General features: G+C 30.0%; 1 protein-coding gene across 1 annotated transcript; it reads right to left on the bottom strand.

Moving 5' to 3' along the window:
- Positions 1-16,398: 16,398 nt before the first annotated feature.
- Positions 16,399-19,937, bottom strand: LOC145634316 (GTP-binding nuclear protein Ran-3-like). Its single transcript, XM_081685738.1, has 8 exons — positions 19,749-19,937; positions 19,570-19,639; positions 18,395-18,451; positions 18,181-18,298; positions 17,527-17,616; positions 17,261-17,440; positions 17,050-17,127; positions 16,399-16,658 (listed from the first exon to the last, which is right to left on the bottom strand). The coding sequence occupies exons 1-8, from the start codon at positions 19,749-19,751 to the stop codon at positions 16,589-16,591; spliced, it is 666 nt and encodes a 221-aa protein (XP_081541864.1). The 5' UTR covers positions 19,752-19,937; the 3' UTR covers positions 16,399-16,588.
- Positions 19,938-20,809: the final 872 nt, after the last annotated feature.

The raw sequence follows: 20,809 nt of genomic DNA, 5'->3' as shown, positions 1-20,809 counted from the left end.
CCTTTTAATTTTGCTGTCTTAATTATTTAAAATCTTTTATAAATTCCAATAGTTGTTGGATATATGTATAACGGAAATAAGCTAAAGAGTCATAAGATAATTATTAAGTGATAAAAATCATCTCTATCTCACAATAAACTCATTCTTAGACCATATACATATATTCGAAATTGTTTTATTCTTTATATATATATATATATCAAGAGAGTAACTATTAACTAAAATGTGATAATTTTGACTTTCAAGCATTTTGTCAAGAAATAAAAGTTACAAAAGAGTTATGAAAAGTTGACTAATAATAACATTTCCATTAAAGACATTGTCTTCATAAATTTGTCATTAGTGCTTGAAAATCATCCAATAACATACCGTGTAAAATTGATTCACCTTCATTTTGGAATGAAACAAATTAAAAGTAGAGAAGTCAATTTTCCAATGACATCCATAGGTAAGCATGTATATTTTTTCTATTAACGTTAACTTAAAGATTTAACTCATTTTAGTAATAACTTCCAATTTACGTTGGACTAATTTGACATGTAGAACAAAAATTAATGAGCTCATAAATCATCGAATAAACTAGTTAACTAGATATATATACAAGTATATTGTTTGCACATTTTTACTAACTGTGAAATCTAATTGATTTGGAAGTATATATAGTTAATCAGACAAATGATACATTAATCAACCGGATGTTTTTCTAAAGAGAACCTTTCTTTTGAAAAAAAATTCTTGTTGCAAAAAGGATGAAAATTTTGTATACAATTACGTCTTATGTTTTAGACTTTTTCTAGAAAAAGGTTAGGTATATTTTTTAAAACCTCGCTCTTCTTCACTAAATTTTCAACAATAATACAATTTTCACAATTAATAATCACTCTTTTAAATATAATTCATGGAACAATTTAAGTCATCACACAAAATAATATAATAAAATCCTTTTTTTTTTAAAAATCGATCATCACTACTAGAAGCGCCACTTAGAATTTTCTTCATAACTTTCTCTAAAACACATAAAATTTATAATCATCTAGTTAAAAGAAAGAGTTCAAAATAATGAAGAACATTGTATCTTATAATAGGATCAATGCCATACATTTGTACAACACATAAACTAAAGTACTGTTAGAGCCTATTCACTTTAGCTTAATTTCAATTCAGTTCAGTTCAGCTCCTATTTTCCTTCTCTCATAAAATATTCATTTAAGCTCTATTCACTTCAGTTCAGTTTAATTCAGCTCCAATCAGTTTAGTTCAATTTAGCTCAATTTCAGTAAACGTGAATAGCCCCTTAATAATCTCATATTATTCTCACCAAGATATTAAAAGAAATAATGGCACTAATATGTACACTATAAACTTGGTATGTAATTATATAAAATGACTACGTGAAATATTATGAAACTACTAAAAAAAGAGACAATTGAGTAATTTTGAGCTGACAATGCATGCAAAAAGTGGTAGCTAACTTATCAAGCAATACCTCTGTCTACATTAATAATGACAGATAATACAACAATTGACAACTACGAAATGAGATCATAACATAAACTACTATTAATACACATTCTAAGATCATTTGTCACTTAATTAATTTAACTTCATTCGAACTGACCAAGATAGAACAATTACCTGGTTTCAATTAATATCACACGGGAAGCTTGATTAATTAAATCATATAAGGGTGCTATAATATTGATTTATGAGTTTACTTTATGATTAGCACACGTAATTACGTACGAAATTCGTACTCGTAAACTTGATTAGTAATGCAAATGACAGTACTAATTGGGATTGTAAAATTAATTGATTTAGATTAAAAGAGTAGATGGAAGGATAAAACGTAGAAGGTACTACCATGGTTCCTAGCTTGTTCCTTATTCCCAAGGGGCATAGAGAAGCGAGGAGGGAGGGTTTGCAATTTTGGAATGTTGCTCTTTAATTTGGGGCACATGGGAACTAAATTTGTCTATTTTTAATGTTTTTACTCATATTTTCTTAGCTTCTTCATCTTTAATTTCGTATAATTTAAAGAGATATTTGTACTCGGTCTTTATTAAGAGACATCACATTCTTTTAAATAAATTGGTTAATTATCGGACAACATAGTAACGTGGTCCCGACATAAATTTTACAGTTTGTCAGCTTTAATCTGTGATCGTGATCTATCTATAGATTATTCGCATAAGATAATAAGTATAAATGTTGCAATTTACTCATGAAAAGAATTATATAAATTAACAAATAATGAATCACTTATTAAAGAGTGGCATATGAGACGGAGGTATTGTTGTAAATTTGTAATACATATACATCCATTGGATAGAGCAAATTTTCAAGTGGAAAAGGATATGGCAAATCTTGAGAGAATTGAAAGAGCCTTTTCAAACAAAAAAATTCATTGGGTTAACCAAACCAACTCACTTCCAAAGGGTAAACTAGGTTATTGTCAATAATAAGACTAGGATTCGGTTCATAATACAATTGACATCTTAGTCCTTTAATTTGTACATTTATAACCTAATTTATACCACTAGTAAAAGTAATAAAATGGAATGAATAGAATATTGTGTTTAATTAGCTTCGTGGTAAGGCACTGTTAAATTTGATGTCTTACCTCTTCTCCCATGCACTACATTAATAAGAGTCATATATATAAATCTCATCATGTATAGATTAAGGGCCTAATCTCATACGTTTATTTTCACTTCAGTTCAGTTCAGCTCCTAATTTCCTTCTCTTATAAAATATTCATTAATTTCCTTCTCTTATAAAATATTCAGTTCAGCCGAGTTCAGTTCGGTTCAGCTGAATTCAGTCTATAAAAACAATCATCAATAATACTTATCATATTCTCTTTCAATATTGCTTTGTGTAATCTCTTAACTCAATTACTTCACTTCTATCAAGAAGTAAAAAAAGAAAATATACTCCTCTTTATAATTTTGATTTTTTTTTTTTTGATTTTTTTTTTAAAAAAAATGGCTTCCATCCTTAGGTGGGGAAGTGTGTGCTATATGACCAACATAGGTGAGCCCACGCAAAGGGCAGCCTATCTTTAATGTTGTCGTAATAGACCCAAAACATTATGGGCCCCATTTTCATACTTTATGGGCCCTACCATTTCCTATATTGAACTCAAAACGGTTACAATGCGCTCAAATTTTAGGGATTCATCAATTTTGGACCATTTGGCGGCCACATTGGACAAACTTTTCCAATCATCATTTTTTATTTTTTAAAAAATACAACTACATATTTTGTTTTACCCCCCAATTCTTAGGAAATTAATTGAAATGTACAAGAAAATTATAAAAATATTACTTTATGTTAGTTAACCTAAAACAATGTCCATTTCCTAAAAAAAAATATAATAAAATAAATAAGGGCCTTTAATTTGAAGATTTTGGATTTGAGGTGGAGACTTGTGCCCTAATAGTTAGGGGGCAGTCCTTAGAAAAAGAGGCTATAATAAGACAACATTTTCCATGAATTAAGCATGATGGGAGAAAAAAATTACTGATATGTAGCATTGCTTAGACAATAATTAATTAGTTTAAGGTGTTAATTAGCCGTAGCGTGATGGCAGACCTAGTTACTTAGTAATAAGTAGTTAGTAATGTTATTAGATTATTATTTTTTCTACCATCCAATAAAAGTTTAACTACTCTAATCTTTAAGTAGACACTAGCTACCTAGACTAGATTTAAGAGTAATTACTCTTCTAGAGCATGGAACCATGATTAAATTATGCAAAATGTTTAAAGCCTACGTACTTTTATTAAAATTAGTCTCATAGATAGATTCTTTCAAAAAAAAAAAAAAAAAAAAAAAAAAAAAAGTCTCATAGATAGATAATTAGGCATGACATGGAGTATACGAATTATGATTTTTCATAACGTGTGGTTGGCGAAATAAATAAAAAAATAATACTATTTGTGTGTTATTCGTTCTGGAAAAGTAGCAATGTGTATTCATAATACAGTATAAGATAAAAACGACTTAATAAACATCGTTGTTTTCTTTGTCATATGTACTTATATAGATGAAAATAACATAATATTATTGCATATATATAATATATGGTTATTATATCGATCACATAATAACATACTTTATTAATTAGGATAACTATGATATCCCTTATTCCTTAAGACATTACGTGCTAATATATATCAAACATGCATGACAATTGTAAAGTCATAATAACAAAATGATCAATACAGTTAGATAAAAATTTGTACGTTACACATTAATTACTCCATAGAATTTTAGCTATTTTGAGTATACTGTTGAAAGCATTATCCGAATAGGGTAGTCAATTAATGGAATGGAAAAAAGCCTGTTCAAACTGTATCATCTTTATTTGCTACATTTATATAATCAATTTTTATGCTTTTAGCCTGCTTTATTTTCAATAATTTTTAATTGTTAATTTATATAATGGGGTAGGGGAGTGAGACTTTTAAGCTAAATTTTAAAAATCTGTCAACCATATGTATTTTAAGCCATATGAAGTAGTTAATTAATTGAATTATATCATTTTAATTTGTTTAATTATGACACAAAACCTACCTATTGCTACTTTTGGTTAGCGGCTTTAATTTTCTAATAATTTAATTTCATGAGGTAAGCATGTCTCCCTAGCTACATTATTTTCCCTCCATAAACAATTATATAGTCGAAAATCTCGAGATGTAAAAGTTTAAAAAACGATGGATAATTATGAATGTAAAAGTAATATAGTTATCAATCATCACCTCCCTTGTTAAATTTATTTATGTGTTATCGGTTTAATTATTAAAATATTACTAGCGTCTGTTCACATTTACTTAATTTCAGTTCATTTCAGCTCCAATCAGTTCAGTTCAACTCCTAATTTTCATCTCTCATAAAATATCCAGTTTAGCTCCAATCGGTTCAGTTCAGTTCAATAAATGTGAACCGACCCTAAGCCTTCTTTTACAATATCGAAGTATCTAAGGTAGTTGAACATTTACAAAAACTCATAATCTTAACTCCACTATCAACTAATTAGAGCTGCCAAATTAGATTTTCAATAGTTAGTTTTGATCACACAATGGAGTGTGTTAGGTCGTTGTGCTCATACGTACCAATCAAATTTAATGTGTAGTGATACTTCAAGCTATTCTTAAGTACGTTTTGTCCGATTACCATCGAATCAAGTCAATTTTTTTATCGTTCTAACCATTATTCAATTCCACTAGACAACCGATTTTATTCTCCTTTCATGATATATGCGAGGTGAGTACTTAAAACAAAAGGCATTATTATTGTTATTATTCAATTATTTGAAAGTGATTAAAATCAAATCGTTGAGTTGTAGACACATCTTGCAAATATACAAATTAAAGCTGATGTACCTTCTTATAGTATGGTCATATCTTATTTGTATTTTTTATCTATTGCCAAAATAAAAATAAAATAAAATAAAATAGAGAGAGACAATATATACTTTCCTTGACGCAACTTAAACTGTGTGATGATTGACGAGTCCATAGTACTACTGTCTTGATTTTAACAACCTTGTCAAATTAGGGCCTTCCATGTGTCATCTAATGATCCAATCATTTGACACTTTTACAATTTTGTCCTTATTTAATCGTTCATCAACCTCATCCTACGTAACGTAGCATATATAGATCTATTCAAATGGACTCACATGATATATGCACATTATTTAATTTATTTACCTTGCATGAATAATATTACGTGTTATACATAGCCAAGTTGTTAGTTCTGTTGGATTTAGCAATGAATTAATGATGGTGTTTAAAATTGAATTGTCTTATGGAGGATATTTTATCGAGATGTACTGTAATGAAGCTTAGTACGTACAGAGTAATTGCATTCAATTTCTGTTTTGAAACATGAAAATTAAAATTGACTTAATAATTTGATGTTTCTTAAGTATAAGGAGTGGTTTCAAATTAAGGGAGCGAGTGTACAAGACAACACCAACGATAAATTTGGATACTCTAGTGATGTGCAGAAACAAATTCCGCTATGACATCTTATATGGCATGTTAAGGGAGGTGTGGGGACTAATGTAAGATGGAAGAGTATTGAAGGTGGTTGGACAAGAGAGGATCCGGTAGATTCTATAGCGAATATATCATTTAGCACAAAAGACATAAGGGTGGTGCACTGTTACTCTTTACACCCATTATTAAAGTTGATGTTATTCTATACATCTGTCGTTGCATCTATATGTGCATCTAAACTTCCCATTCAAAGTGTTAGTTAGTTTATTTGTGTCACGGGAGTACGGGACACTATTAGAACGTGACATTAGTGTCATATATATAGGCTTAATTTTAATTTCTTTGAAACTGCGTACATATAGTCAAATAATAATGAGGGATCGGAGGAAGTGGAATCAAAGGCTCAATTTTTTCAGACTTATCACCATAGTTCAGTCTAGCTTAATTCAACTCAAAATAGCGAGACTTAATTTAAATGGAAGATATATAGAAAAATTCTTAACAAATTTAAAAGGAACATATATTTGTAATTCTTTGTACCAATACACACTACTTTATAAATTAATCAATAAGCATACTAGGTATATTGTACATATTTGTTTTTAATAATCTCCATATGTAACAAATAGTTGTCTTACTGTATTATTCAAGCACAAGAGTTAGTTTACATTACAATAGAGATTTGTCAAAGCGTGCTATCCAATCAAAATCAAAATAAATAGTAAAAATAAGAAGAAAAAAACATGGTGAAAATTCAATAAATAATATAAAATAAATCCTATCAAATCATGATATTATGTCATTATAGAACAGTGTAAAAGTATGCCTAGCAATTATATACATTGGGAGTATGAACTATGAAGTATGTACAAGTAAGTACAAGTAGAGATCATAAATACACGAAAAACTTACCATAACAATCACATGTTGGTACGTTATAAATATTAAAAGCAGGAAAAATAAAAATGTTTTTATTTTTTTGTTTTTGTTTTTGTTTTTTGGGTGAGCTACCATACAACAGAGTAACAACTTGTGGCAGTAGTACTGATTACTGAATGATCATAATTCAGTATTCAGAGACATTGTGCAGCTCCGTACTGTGAGTACTGAGTAGTGCACTCCCTCGATTCACGGCTGCCAAGTATATATTCCGTGTTTTAATTAGTGGTCATTTGGTTGCACATACATATAAAATACGGAGTATGAGTACGTTATATATAGCCAATGTAGGTAATACAAATTAAATACTCCGTTACAAAGTGTCCTCTACTCGAATTAAGTAAGCAACCGTTCATGCTTGAATTTTTGTTTTTTATAGAAGTTATATTATTATCTCATATGTTTTGATGTCAACCAGTTAATAACAAGGGTTTTTTTTAATTGTTTTTTTGTTTACAGTTTTCTGGTTTTTTGAAAACAACCAAAACTAATTTTTTTTTATTCAACTAAAATTATTTTTACTGTTGTTTCAAAAAAAAATATATTTTTACTGAATATTTTTTTGTAAAACGGGAATATTTTTTTAAGGTGAAGTAAATAGGGCCTAAAGGGCCCTAAATCAGACTACAAGTATGTTTTAAAGTGTCAATAATTTTTATTGCAGGGGTAAAATAATTAAAGATGAACATGTGAATGAATTTAAAGCACAATTGGACAAAACAAGTGCTGTCAATTGCTGGACAAATGCAGGCAAAATATAACAGTGATCTCTAGCTAACTTTTGATCCCAAAAAAAAAAAAAATTGGCACAAAGAACATTGAGCACAGAAGATACTGACTGATAATTTGGTGTAAAATCTTAAATCACAAGTTAGCTAGAGAGTAAAGATGTTTGATCAATTCAGATATATCTGTAACTTTATTACTCGTATATGATATGATAATACAGTATATATACAATAATAAAGTTTTTTTTTTTAAAAAAAAAACATCTAGTGTCATGTCCTAAAGTTATGATATGGTCCAGTTAATATTTGTAATATTAGAAGAGAAGAGAACCATATAATATGTAATCCTGTAAAACTGCCTGTACAAAACACAACCAAAAAAGATTGTCATTTTTTGGGGAGAAATTAAAAAAGCAAAACAGCAAGTGCAGTCATATCATGTAACTTATCATAGTGTCGGATATAATGGGCTAAATCCATTTTTATGTAATTTTGTATAGGTCCTCCCCTTCATACTTTCTTGTGCATTAAAACCCCATTTTAATAAATTATCTGTTTTAACATAAGTTTATTACGGAGCATTATCTTTTCATTTCCAAATAAAATTAAAGTCTAGAAAGCAAGAAAAAAAGGATATAAATATTATGATTTCGTTGATAAATGAATATATATATATACGTTAAAAACTATTACAGCATGCAGTTTGATTGAATTAAAGTGAATTGAATATAGTGCTAAGTATAGTAGGGTTTAGCAGATTAATGGAGGTGAATAGAAATTTTTTATTGTAAGACAAGTATATATTAGGTGAAGTCAAAGTTTTTTTTGCTTTTTGCTTTTTGTTTTTTGTTTTTTGTTTTTTTTTAAGGGAAACAAATTATCATTGTGTGGTTTATAACAGATTTATTAGTTTTATTGAAATAAAAAAAAAAATATTAAATAGACTACTGTAAATATATTTGTCAGCATGCATTGTATTGCTTTGCATGGAATAGTCATAGTCATAGACTCATAGGGATCCTTTAATAACCTTTCAAGAGCAAAAGAAACCCAAAAGCATTAAAATCGATCTTGTGTAAGAGATGGGATAAGATAGGTGGAAAGACAAGAGGATCATATATGATTATCCCAATATTAGGGAATAAGGTGAAGTAGATAGATCTTTAGAAATCGGCAGCTTAACTCTATTATTGAAACCAAAAAAGAAAAAAAAAAAAAAAAAAAAAAAGGGTTTTGATTAATTTTTTATATGTCATTGAAGAATTAGTTAAGTGTACTTGTTTTAGTGTCCCACTTAATTTATGGTACTATAAATCTATAATACATGTGTTTTAAAGCTGATAATAACATACTTACATACTTGTTCATGTATTCATGAACATTCATGAACATGTTGTTTTACTTTATATACTAGCTCCATTGCATATTATTTGCAACGATTTGACATAAAATAGAGAGGAAAAATGTCTAATCGTTGCAGATAATATATAACGGAGGTAGTATATGGAGGAGTACATAATTATTTTGGTGTTTAATTGAGGAGTAATTAGCGTAATGATGTATACGTACATATAAATATAAGTGCTATAACATTGAATATTCTAATATATACCACCTTGACGTTATCAAACAAATAAACAAATTGACATTCATTGTATTTTTATAACAAATGCATGAGAATCATATGAATGAGCAAAACTCTTCATGAATGTGAGTAAAGTAGTAAACAAATTCAAAAAAGAAGGGTGTAACTAATAGAATTTCCCAAGGCCCTTGTTTTACAATTATCTCCTAGCTAGTAAGTAGAAAAAGCTCCAAAACCATGTTGGGCATATATATTTCTCATGTGTGAAGTATAATGTACGAAGTATGTTTCATATTGGAATTTTGGAAGATTCTCGGGTAGGTTGTAAATGGTGTAACAAGGATTTTTCATGATTAAGGAAAAAATGCTACTATAAAGTAACTTAAGCAAAGCTTTAAACTTGGGCAAATTATAAATCACCAATTAATTAATTTGGTTGCAAAGAAGATAATGATAGAATATATATATATATATATATATATATATATATATATATATAAATTACTCTTAAATTAATTTATGGAGGGTAGCCATGGTCTACCACAGCAAGTAGCAGCCCTTAATTCCACCCCTAAGGTAGGTCGCACACATATACGATCAACATATTATTCCTATGTACTACTTTGTATATGTTACTATTTGATATACTTCGTATATAGGGTTGTTACAATCTCAAAATTATTAACATGTGTGTTGGTAGTCTCTCTAGTAGTCTAGTGTTACCTTTTGTGGGCTTTGAAACGTGACATAGTTAACAGATTATTATTTTAATACCAGAGCTCTATAAGAATTATTACTACATACTTACCTGCCACAATGTCCTTGATTCCTTATTATAACTCAATTATTCTCATCCCCATACATGAGAATTAGGAAGAGATTAGTGGGTTAGAAGAGTATATTAAAATTCAATGTAAAGATTAAATCTTCATCATCTATATATACGATCCAAATTAATAGTGAAAACTTAAAGACACAAAGGGAGCTATCTTATCATTAGATTGAATACAATAGCTAGCATGGACCAAGGTCTAGTAGAGGTTTACTACCCACATAGACAACTAACTCAAGCACACTAATAATAAAAGAGAGAGGATGACAAATAAAGAATAGAATGCCACATCATTATCATAAAAGAGTATTATCTCCCATAACTCATGGGCATTAAATGAGGAAGAAATAAGGCAAAAATGTTTTTGGTGGGCTAAGCTAGAATATAGAAGAGAGGAATGAAGTTGTGATATATACAAGTATATATGATTTGAAAGTTGAATAATGTTGGTAGCTTCATTGCAATTAATTCAGGTTACCCTATTCCCCTACCATTACCATCAATGCCATCCTTATTGGCAATGGACAATGACACCTGCTTCCTATCTTCTAGTATTCTACTAATGCTCTCTCCCTCCTCTTTGCATTGTCACTTTTTTATTCTTTACACCACCACGGTAGAAATTATCGTGCCTATATGTAGTTGTTAACTAGCTTAACTGGTAAAACAATAAAGAAATATAGACATAATTTGTTGATGTGGAGTATATTATGTACCTAGTTTGATCCTTTGTAGTTTCATATAGACATAATTTGTTGATTTGGAGTATATAATGTACTTCACTTATATATTATTAGGTTCTTTAATGTGTATATATGTAGCAATTTAAATGATTAATATATATATATATATATATATATATATATATATATATATATATATATATATATATATATATATATATATATATATATATATATATATATATATATATATATATATATATATATATATATATATATATATATTATGCTCTAAATTTGTAGGAGTATGTTAATGTATCTAAATTGAAATGAATTAAAATTGTGAGAGAAAACATGTTAAATTAAATAATATGAAAAATTGTCCAAAAGTTTTCTAGTGTTGTACTCCCTCTATTCATTTCTACTCATCTACTTATTTTTCGTGAGTGGCTGAGTGTAAGAAAAATAGAGAAGATATTATTGTCATTTTATTTTTCAAGTACCTCAATTTACATGTATTTAATTTATGTCTAGTTATACAAAGTATGAATTATGCATGGCCAATTTAAGTTGGTTTTTGTTTTATTTTCGTTTTTATGGTCTCATGCACCTAACTCAATCAACTTATATATCAATTCAATTACCAATTTTGTGAGTGAAGTTAATTAGTTGTCTAAATTGCCTAGTTGATTGGTGTCCCTCTTCTAATATATATATCACCCCTGTGCCACGTGAATACCATGTGACTGTGGTCACTGTTTTTAATTTGCTTCTCCTATTACTAGTACTGCTCTTCTTCACTACTTAATTAATTTTATGATGTAATCTTTCATCTGTATATATATTTGTAATTAATATCATATATGTATTCTCTTTCAAAATTTCTAGTCCATTCAACTACCAAATTGTCCTATTTGGTGCAACACAAATATGAATTATTCTACGTGTTTATCTTATTCTAATTTTTTTTTAAAGTTATATCTACGGATGTTTTTAAAGTTTGATTAGTGAGATTATTGAACGGAATCCAACTGATTTAATTGGTAAAGTCTTTAAAAAGGTACTATTAATACTTAAACTGGATGAGCTTTGGGCATGTTCCAATTTACTGATGAAAACAACTGAACTAATTGGAGCTGAACTGAACTAAATAGAGCTTAAATGAATTGTTTATTAAAGAAGGAAATTAAGAACCGAACTCAACTAAACTGAATTGAAATTTAGCTGAAAAGAACAAGACCTTAGTATTTATTATATAACCCCTTTATTTGTCTCCAAATTATCAAATCAATAGTGACAATGCGTGTTTGGGTGAATGTACAAGGCCAAAGTTGCAATAATAATAATTTACAAATAGTGAAAATAAAATTGATTTGAGATCAATAAAGAAATAATTCACAAATTAGAAAATGAAAATAATTATCTTCAACGCGAGTGGATTTAATTAATTCAACGTAAAAATGATAAGTAAATCTTCTGTATGCTTATCTTCAATTCATCATAAAGTGAAAAGATTAGGATGAGAGAAATTGGAAATTAACCACTAACAAAAGTATACACATTAGCCAATAAGTAATGATGAGATATTAAGTTTTAAACCTTGTAATTAAGACTAATATAGACATTGGAAAGCATGCTATTGTACTATCTTCTCATAAGCTTTTCTAAAAAAAAAAAAACTTCTCATAAGCATGCATATTTTTCGGTGATCTTCCCACTCATGCAACATTCTCTTGATGCCATGATATTACGAAATATTTCATTTTTTAATAGTTGCAAACTTATATGTTTACCAATCATTTAGATATATTTAAAAAAAAAAAAAAAAAAAAAAAAAAAAACACACTAATAAGAAGATGAATCTAACCATATCGCACATGACTCCATGCGTTGCATTATACTATATAGCTCCATTCTGGTTAAATATCAAACACTTTAGGTGCTCTACATACAATATTCTAACGTTTGAAGCCATATTATCTGAAGTAAAATCAATTATTCTTTAATTTTTAATAACACATTATTATAGAATGATAACATTGTAGATGTCAACTAACTTAGTTGGTGAACGTTTTAAAAGGTGGTACAATAACACATACTTGTATTTAATATTTGAAATCAAATTTTGTCTAAATTATTTATCTGGCATTGTGACTTTCTCTATAATTACATTATTTACATAACAATATTATTTCGTTAGTTCGTTCTCACATATGATCAAAACATAGCATACATGGATATGTGCGTATCTTGATTAATATACTTTTGTGCTTCATTTAGTAAATTCAATAATCCTACATTACAAAAATAAAATACGAGTACATTAATAAGATGAAAATTTTATTTCATTTTAAAAAAAAAGATAAACAAGAGAAGTCCAAACCTAACAATACTAGCTAGGTTGGGTGTAACAGCAAAACATGGTTGATCTCTTTCAAGCTGATAGCAATAGAACGTCTGACTTTCGATTAGTTAGAACAGCTCATGAACCACACCCTTAATTAATTAGCTTACCCACAAATGTAAGCTTTGTGGATAAGTGCATGTATACAACTAATACAAGTACTCCGCAATTAACATAAAGATAGGAAGTTAGAGCAGTTTACCTATCTCTTTAAATTTCAAGTTTAAGGTTATGGTCGAATATCATCAACCTCATTCAATTCTATTAGAGATTTTCTCATAAAGACTCCCAGCCAAAAGAAGACTAGAACTTAATGGGTGATTTCAAGGTTTCTTAACTAAGGACATGTTCTCATTGACTGAACTGAACTGAACTTATTAGAGCTGAACTAAACTGAACTGAAATGAATAATTTATAAGAGAAGGAAATTAGGAGCTGAACTGAATTGAACTGAACTGAAAATAATCGTATGAAAACAGGCCCTAAGTACATAAAAAGCGGTAAATATCCAATACAATATACAATTTTCCCTCTTAGGATGATCTTTCTCCTAACCGTACAATTATTTATAAAAACTACTACATACAAATATTACATATACTACATTATGGAGAAGATTTCATAAAAAAAAAAAAAAACAACTTTTTATAAATAAAGAAAAAGAAATTATGTTGTACACTATGTATTTATTTTGAACAAGCAAAAAAAGTGCATTATCTATGACTAAAAAAAAGTGGTACAGATTCCCAATTTCTTGAGGACTCTGAATGTATATTCCTTATCAATTTTGGTAAGCAAACACTTGTAGAAATTTCAATTTACTTTTACAAAAGATTGGTAGTTATTGATGTAGCCTAACTAGATCAGAAATTCCTATCTATGTCTTTTCTTTTCAAACTTTTTTGTATGTACATGAAACACGCAATACACGCATTCATCTAATTAATTACTTGCCATATGATCATTGTCAATGTCTAATTATATTAATATCATTTCCTATTTTTGGGTGTTCCAAAATTGTAGCACTTACATAATTGTTGAAACATAATTAATATAATCATTTCATCATAGTGTTTCATTCATATTCTAGAAAGGAAAAATATCTTCAGTATGTTTTTTATTTCAAAGATATTTCTTGAAAGAAATATATTAGCACCTAAAAAATAAGTTCCCGTGTAATTTGTCGTTTTAATTAATACTAAATCGCGTATCAAAAGTGTTTCAAGTGATTATTAAATGTGGAAATAGAAAAAGATAATTGCAAAAAAAAAATAACTAAGAAAGAACAATAAAATGTCAATGTCATGTTTTAACTCATAAATACATCAAATTAAACATTAGCATAATGCTTAAATAAGCACAATGATCAACTTAAAAAGATAGTCAATAAAGAGTTTTTTAGATAGCTTTTAGCTTTATTGAGACCTATAAGGTGTTTAACCATTCTTAAAAAGCTAATTTAGGTGTTTGGTAAGTAGCTTAAAGAGTTTTTTGTGCTTAAAAAGTTCAATAAGAAGAAACTCATCATAATAGAGACCTTTCTTGGTAGTCAGCTTTTAGCTATTATAAGCTGCTTTGACTAATCGTTAGTTGTTAGCCTTTTAAAATTAGCTTATTAAACATATAGTTGTTTGGTTATTACATATATAAATTGAAAAAACTAACAATTAACAGTCATTTACCAAACACTTTTACACAATCATCTAGTCAAATCATCTAATACAAGCACCTGCTCAAACCAGTTAATACAACTAGTTATATCAATCGATTACTAACATGGCTAACGTGACAAAAAGTAAAGCAATGAAATACGATTCCTCTTCCTCAAGTGTGATTATCAACAAACTTAATTGCAAAAATCTTTATAGATATTAATCAAAGATGTAGGATCAGACGAATTAAGAAGGTTGAAAAGTCGAAAACAGGATATACAAGTCTAATCAATTTAAGGGTTATGTTGAACTAGTGTAACCATGGGTAGGGTTAGGGTACAACCCTACAAGGAAAAACAAGTAGTGATCCAACAAAATAATCAAATCAAAGAGGGGGTCCTAGAAGTTTAGGGTAGGGGGCAAAGAGTTTCCAAATATAAATAGGGAAGATAGTGGGCCAATAAAAGGGAGAAAGGCCCATTTTCCAACAAATACATTTTGTTTGGACATGAACATGGATGTTTGGGTGAGCCCTTTCATGTTCAAAGCCTGCTGGAATTTTATGTGGTGGGTGAACAACCAATGGGCAAACGGCAGAGAGGATTTTCTGCCTAAATAGAAACATGTTTGGGGGCCCATTTGTAGTTTTTGATATTGGGCTGTTTTAGACATTGATAGGGACAATTGTTTTGGAATTTGGGCTAGTCACTTTCATTCATGTTGGGGAGTTGGTTGGACCATTTGTATTTATTTGGGGGCCCAATTGAGTTTCAAATTGTCTCCTTTTGAATGATGAGACCCTTCTTTTTGTTATTTTTGGGATAATTGTTTTGTTGGCTAAATAGATGGTTTCACCATTCTAATGGCCTCCCATGGTTTCGTGAGGTTCATGGAAAATATTCCTATCTTATCTCCTCTTTCCGGGTTCGGAAAAGTCTAAAAGAAATTCGGATAATTTTAAAGATCTTGAGACTCAGTGTTAAATCTCGAGATCATATAATGTTATTAGAACCATATATGATCGCAAGTTTGTCATATGAAGGTCTGTGGTGGCCTTGAGTTGATTAAGAGAGGTATGTATGTAATGACTTTATCATTTATTTAAAGGCAAAAAAATGATTTCCTAAAATATTTATTTTTAGGTCAAAAAAATCCCAAAATTGCATATTATACTATAAATCAGACAAATTTTAGGAGCTGATGTCAATATATCTTGGGATATTAAATGATGGTCAATGAATTATATTCAAATTTTATCTTAATTTTGTTTTTTTTTACAATAAACAAGTCTTTTTACAAGTCCTATTTACGAATAAAATTAGTCTTTTACAAGTTCGAATATAAGTAGAAATCAAGTGCATTGAAAGCGTTAGCTACAATTCCGTAGGCTTCACACTTACATCATATCTACCCTTTCTCCCTTTCTAACCTTCTAAACATTCGCACTATTTGCTTATCTCAGCTCATCACCTGGATTTTATTTCCAAGTTTCATATATTTCATCATCACAATTTTTTGGAGAAACAAAGGAAAGGATAAATTGTACTTGTAATAATAAACCTCTCAATAACAATATCAAATTATCAACAATATAATCTGTAAAACTTAAAAATTATAAATCGAGTAGGATATATCTAGCTAGTAGCTGATAAGAGTTATAGACATGAATATGTTTAAACCAAGTTTGGTGTTCTTCAAAGGTACACACCCCAAATGAACAAATCTACCATTAAAAAGCGATTCTCAGAGCCTGGCCACTACTCAAATGTATCATCATCGTCATCAGGCAATGGCTGCATAGCTGCTTGAGCAAGGTCTGCTTCATTCCTGGAACAAACACGAGAAAATACTGAGTAGTGAGTACAATGGCTTGACAATGCTTCTTAACATGTACAATGATGCATATCACAGTTCACATCCACTAAGGCTTTTAAAGGAAAATAAACTACATCACACATTTACACAGCACATACGAGCCAACATTGAGTGAGTAAAATAAAAATCAAGCGATTATTGATTTATAGCAAAATATGCACAACAAAACTGCTATTACTCTGATTATTCACACTGCTATCAGAGCAGACAAAATAGCATGCTGACAAGAATTAATACTAAGTATCCAAACTCAAAGACATCTGGATTCTAGATACTATCATATTGTTGCAAAGCACAATGAATTCAGAGTACTCTAAATCAATTAAACTGTAATAACACTTACTGTTGTTGCGCGATCAAGTCAATCTCTACTTCAGGCGGGGCAAGAGCAACCTCCTCTTTAAAGACAAGATTAGGGTCCCTGAAACAAAGGCAAACACACGTTAGGTATTTAACCAAAACCCAGCAGTAACATATGAAAACAACAAATTCATTAAGCATTTAATTCCCCCAAACATGCTGCAGGAAAAGAATAAAATGAGCACAGCAGTTACCCAGCTAGCTTCCGAGCAAGGTACAAGAAGGGCTTCTCATAGTTATAGTTGCTCTTTGCAGATATCTCATAGTACTGCAGATTCTTCTTCCTATGAAATGTAACCTGTTTTGCCTTCACTTGCCTGTTCTTCACATCAACTTTGTTTCCGCAGAGAACAATGGGAATATTTTCGCAGACACTGCTCGGGAACAAGAACAAATTATTAAATATATCCAACATGGACTATACTCAATGGACCTAAAAATCATGTAAAAAAAGACTCACCGGCAAAGATCACGATGCCAGGTTGGAACATTCTTGTATGTCAGCCGAGCTGTAACATCAAACATAATGATAGCACACTGACCATGAATGCTGCATCAAGCATGACAGTTATAGCATTAGTAACAGGAATAGTGTGTACACAGACACATACACATAACTGAAATACACTTGGCTCAAGAAATTTGGTTGATATTGCATAACAAGTTAGAGGGCCTATCAATTTAGACAGCTTCATCCCTAAACTGGAGAAATCACTCGAATGTGATAAATCAATGTAATTTTGCAAAAAACATATCAGATGTATAAATGCTATCCTTGAAATGAATTCCATTCCTGCTAATTCTCCCTAATGAAACTCTGCCAGTCTAAACAAACAAGAGTGACTCAACAGTTGCATGAAGATCAACGACATGGTGAGTCTCCATCAACAGAATATAATTCAGAGGACGGATGTCTGTATAGTACCAGCACAATAATTTGGCTTAGAGAGCAGAAAAAAGATTTGGATAAACAATGTAATCAAACACCAACTACGCAGTTATAGTTAATTACTCGAAGTAAAGAAGCAATAGTATTGAACAATTGAATTTTCACAAAACAGACATCAAAGTGTAAGCATTAATGGTTACATTTGTTTCAAGTTATAAGACTTACTAGTAACCATCTCTAAGGCCTCCAAATTTCTCCTGCCCAGCAGTATCCCAACAATAATATCTTATTTTGCCAAGGTTTGTGGTAAAATCCAATGGATGTACCTCCACACCAATAGTTGCTGGAGAAAGGAAGAAAGACATATATGTTAATCCCGTAACAATTACATCCACAGACAAGAAAATGGGGATATCAACAAAGAATTCAATAGGCTTACGTTCATATTTCTTTTCAAACTCCCCAGTACGATGCCTCTTAACAAAAGTAGTTTTTCCTGCAACAGCAAACAATATTTTAGAATATATTGACAAATATTCTCCTTACTAAGGAAGTATATCTATACGTGTAGCATACAACTAAATAAAACCCGAGTCTAAGCATTAAAGTAACCACAATAATGTATTAGATTCCTAAGATTGCATTGTAATCTTGTACTACACACAATAGCTACAGAATATCCACTTATACATGCTTGTTGTGTTAGACAAGGCACCGGACACATAAATTCCGCTAAAGGAAAATAATTCATAAATTCGCGGCCTACCAATCCAAGCAAATCATGAAAATCATTACCTTAATTAAGGTTCTATTCTTTATCAAAAGTCACAATAAACGCACAACAGCAAAAGCATTGTTTCTCTTTGAATTCATGTACCAAAAAGAGCTCTAACTACGTCTTTTTCTTCTGATTTTTTTTAGTATAAATAAAATCAAGAAATTAATTTTATCTCCCATATCCAGATCATAGTTCTCGGCAACAAAATTGCTCGTGCATTATCTTCAAAATTCACACTGTTCTCATAAATTAAAAATTAAACTTCGAAAATTGCTAATAATCTAATGCAATTTACGTTAATCAAAAACAAATTGTTTGGTTAAACAAATTTTTATAAAAAGATCCAATTTTACAAAACATCGTTAATCATCCTTTCACAATTACATTCTCTTCAAAATTTACATGAATTTACACCATTCTCAGAAAATTGCACTTCAAAAATCACTAACAATGTCATGCATATATTACTACGGCATTAATTTTAAATAAACAAAATTTAAAATCATATACCACTGCCTTAACAAAAACATCGATAATTAGAATTTCAATTACATTCTGAAAATAAATTCAATAAACTGGTGAAAATTATCTAAACAATTAGCAGGCAAATATCAAACCCTAATCAAATAATTATCTCAACGTTTTTATTCAAAATATCGTTACACTCGTAAATTCTTAACCTATAACAAATTAACAACCATAATTCAACCAGCAACCAAAAAACAAATCATCAAACAAAAATCACGTATCAAAACAACAAAATCGATCGTAAAATCATATGAAATAATAATACGATAATCCATTTTTTTTTTTTTTTTTTTTGTAAAAAAACGTACCAGTGCCGCCATCGCCGACAATGACAAGCTTGAAGCTAGGATAATCAACAGTTTGCTGATTAGGTAAAGCCTGGAAAAGAGCAAAATAATAATTAACCAAAAGAGACATGAAATTAAACCCTAATTTTTAATTTTATCGTATAAATTATTGGAGAAGATCGAGGAGAGAGAGAGAGTACCATTGAATACGGCGGAATTGATAAGAGAGAAGGGTGAGATGGAGAGAAAAAGAGGGGGATTATCTGTATTAATAGAATGACTAAGGTTGGCTTCAATTTCACGCACTATTATGTTTCAATCTTCTGTTTTTAAGGAGATTCAACCTTTTTATTGTTTGTCCCCAATTTTGGATTCGTAATCTTTTTTTTTTTTTTTTTTCGGCCTATGAAGATTGTATCCCGCGTTCTTCAAACGCACAAATAATATCTTTGTGTTTATCATATTTATACCTTGCTACTAGAAAACTAGTTGCGACTTGCGAGCGACCTCGCTAGAGCTGTCAATTCGAGTAAATGGATCGGGTAAGAGTGGGTCGGATCAGGTCATTTCAGATTAATTCCATAACCTATGGGTCGGGTTTGGGTTAGGTCATGCTTGAGTCGGGTCACGTCGGGTCATACTTCTTATTGGGTTTGGGTCGGGTTTAGGTCAGGTTACATTCGGGTCGAGTAAAAAATAGGTCGGGTTTAATTCGGGTTAGAGTACTTCTCGGGTTCGAGTCGAGTTCGGTTCAAGTCAATAATTTGCGGGGTAGAATCAGGTCAGGTCATTCTCGGGTTTGAGTCGGGTTCGGTTCAAGTCAATAATTTGCGAATTATAATCAAGTCAGGTCATTTTCAAGTCGGGTTCGGTTAAATTCAATAATTTGCGGGTTATAATCAAGTTGGGTCATTTCCAAGTCGGGTCATTCTCGGATTCAAGTCGGGTTATGTTCAAGTCAATAATTTACAGGTTATAATCTGGTCGAGTCATTTCCAAGCCAGGTCATATTCGGGTTCAACTAACAATAAATATAATTATCATTTTTATCAAGCTAATTATTTCCTTTGACTATAATATATATGACAATATACTAGGGAACTATAGTCTATAATTTAGGAAGATAATTATCTCCGCTCTTTTGACCATACAACAAATATATACTATATTTAACTCTTAAATTTAAGAATGATGCTCCTTTCTTTTGCTGGCCCGGACCGACTTGGTCTCCCTAGAAAAAATGATTTGATCAACAATAATA

Source organism: Chenopodium album, chromosome 6 (assembly GCF_948465745.1).
Source record: "Chenopodium album chromosome 6, dcCheAlbu1.1, whole genome shotgun sequence".
In the NCBI taxonomy this organism is placed as follows: domain Eukaryota; kingdom Viridiplantae; phylum Streptophyta; class Magnoliopsida; order Caryophyllales; family Amaranthaceae; genus Chenopodium; species Chenopodium album.
The sequence above is the reverse complement of the archived record's forward strand: the minus strand, read 5'-3'. Positions and strand labels throughout refer to the sequence as shown.

Excerpts from the sequence above, each read along its gene's own strand:
- LOC145634316 (XM_081685738.1), bottom strand. Across the intron at positions 18,452-19,569 it reads TGTCGGCGATGGCGGCACTG|GAAAAACTACTTTTGTTAAG; the intron begins GTACGTTTTTTT and ends TTGCTGTTGCAG. Across the intron at positions 17,128-17,260 it reads CTTGCTCGGAAGCTAGCTGG|GGACCCTAATCTTGTCTTTA; the intron begins GTAACTGCTGTG and ends CCTTTGTTTCAG.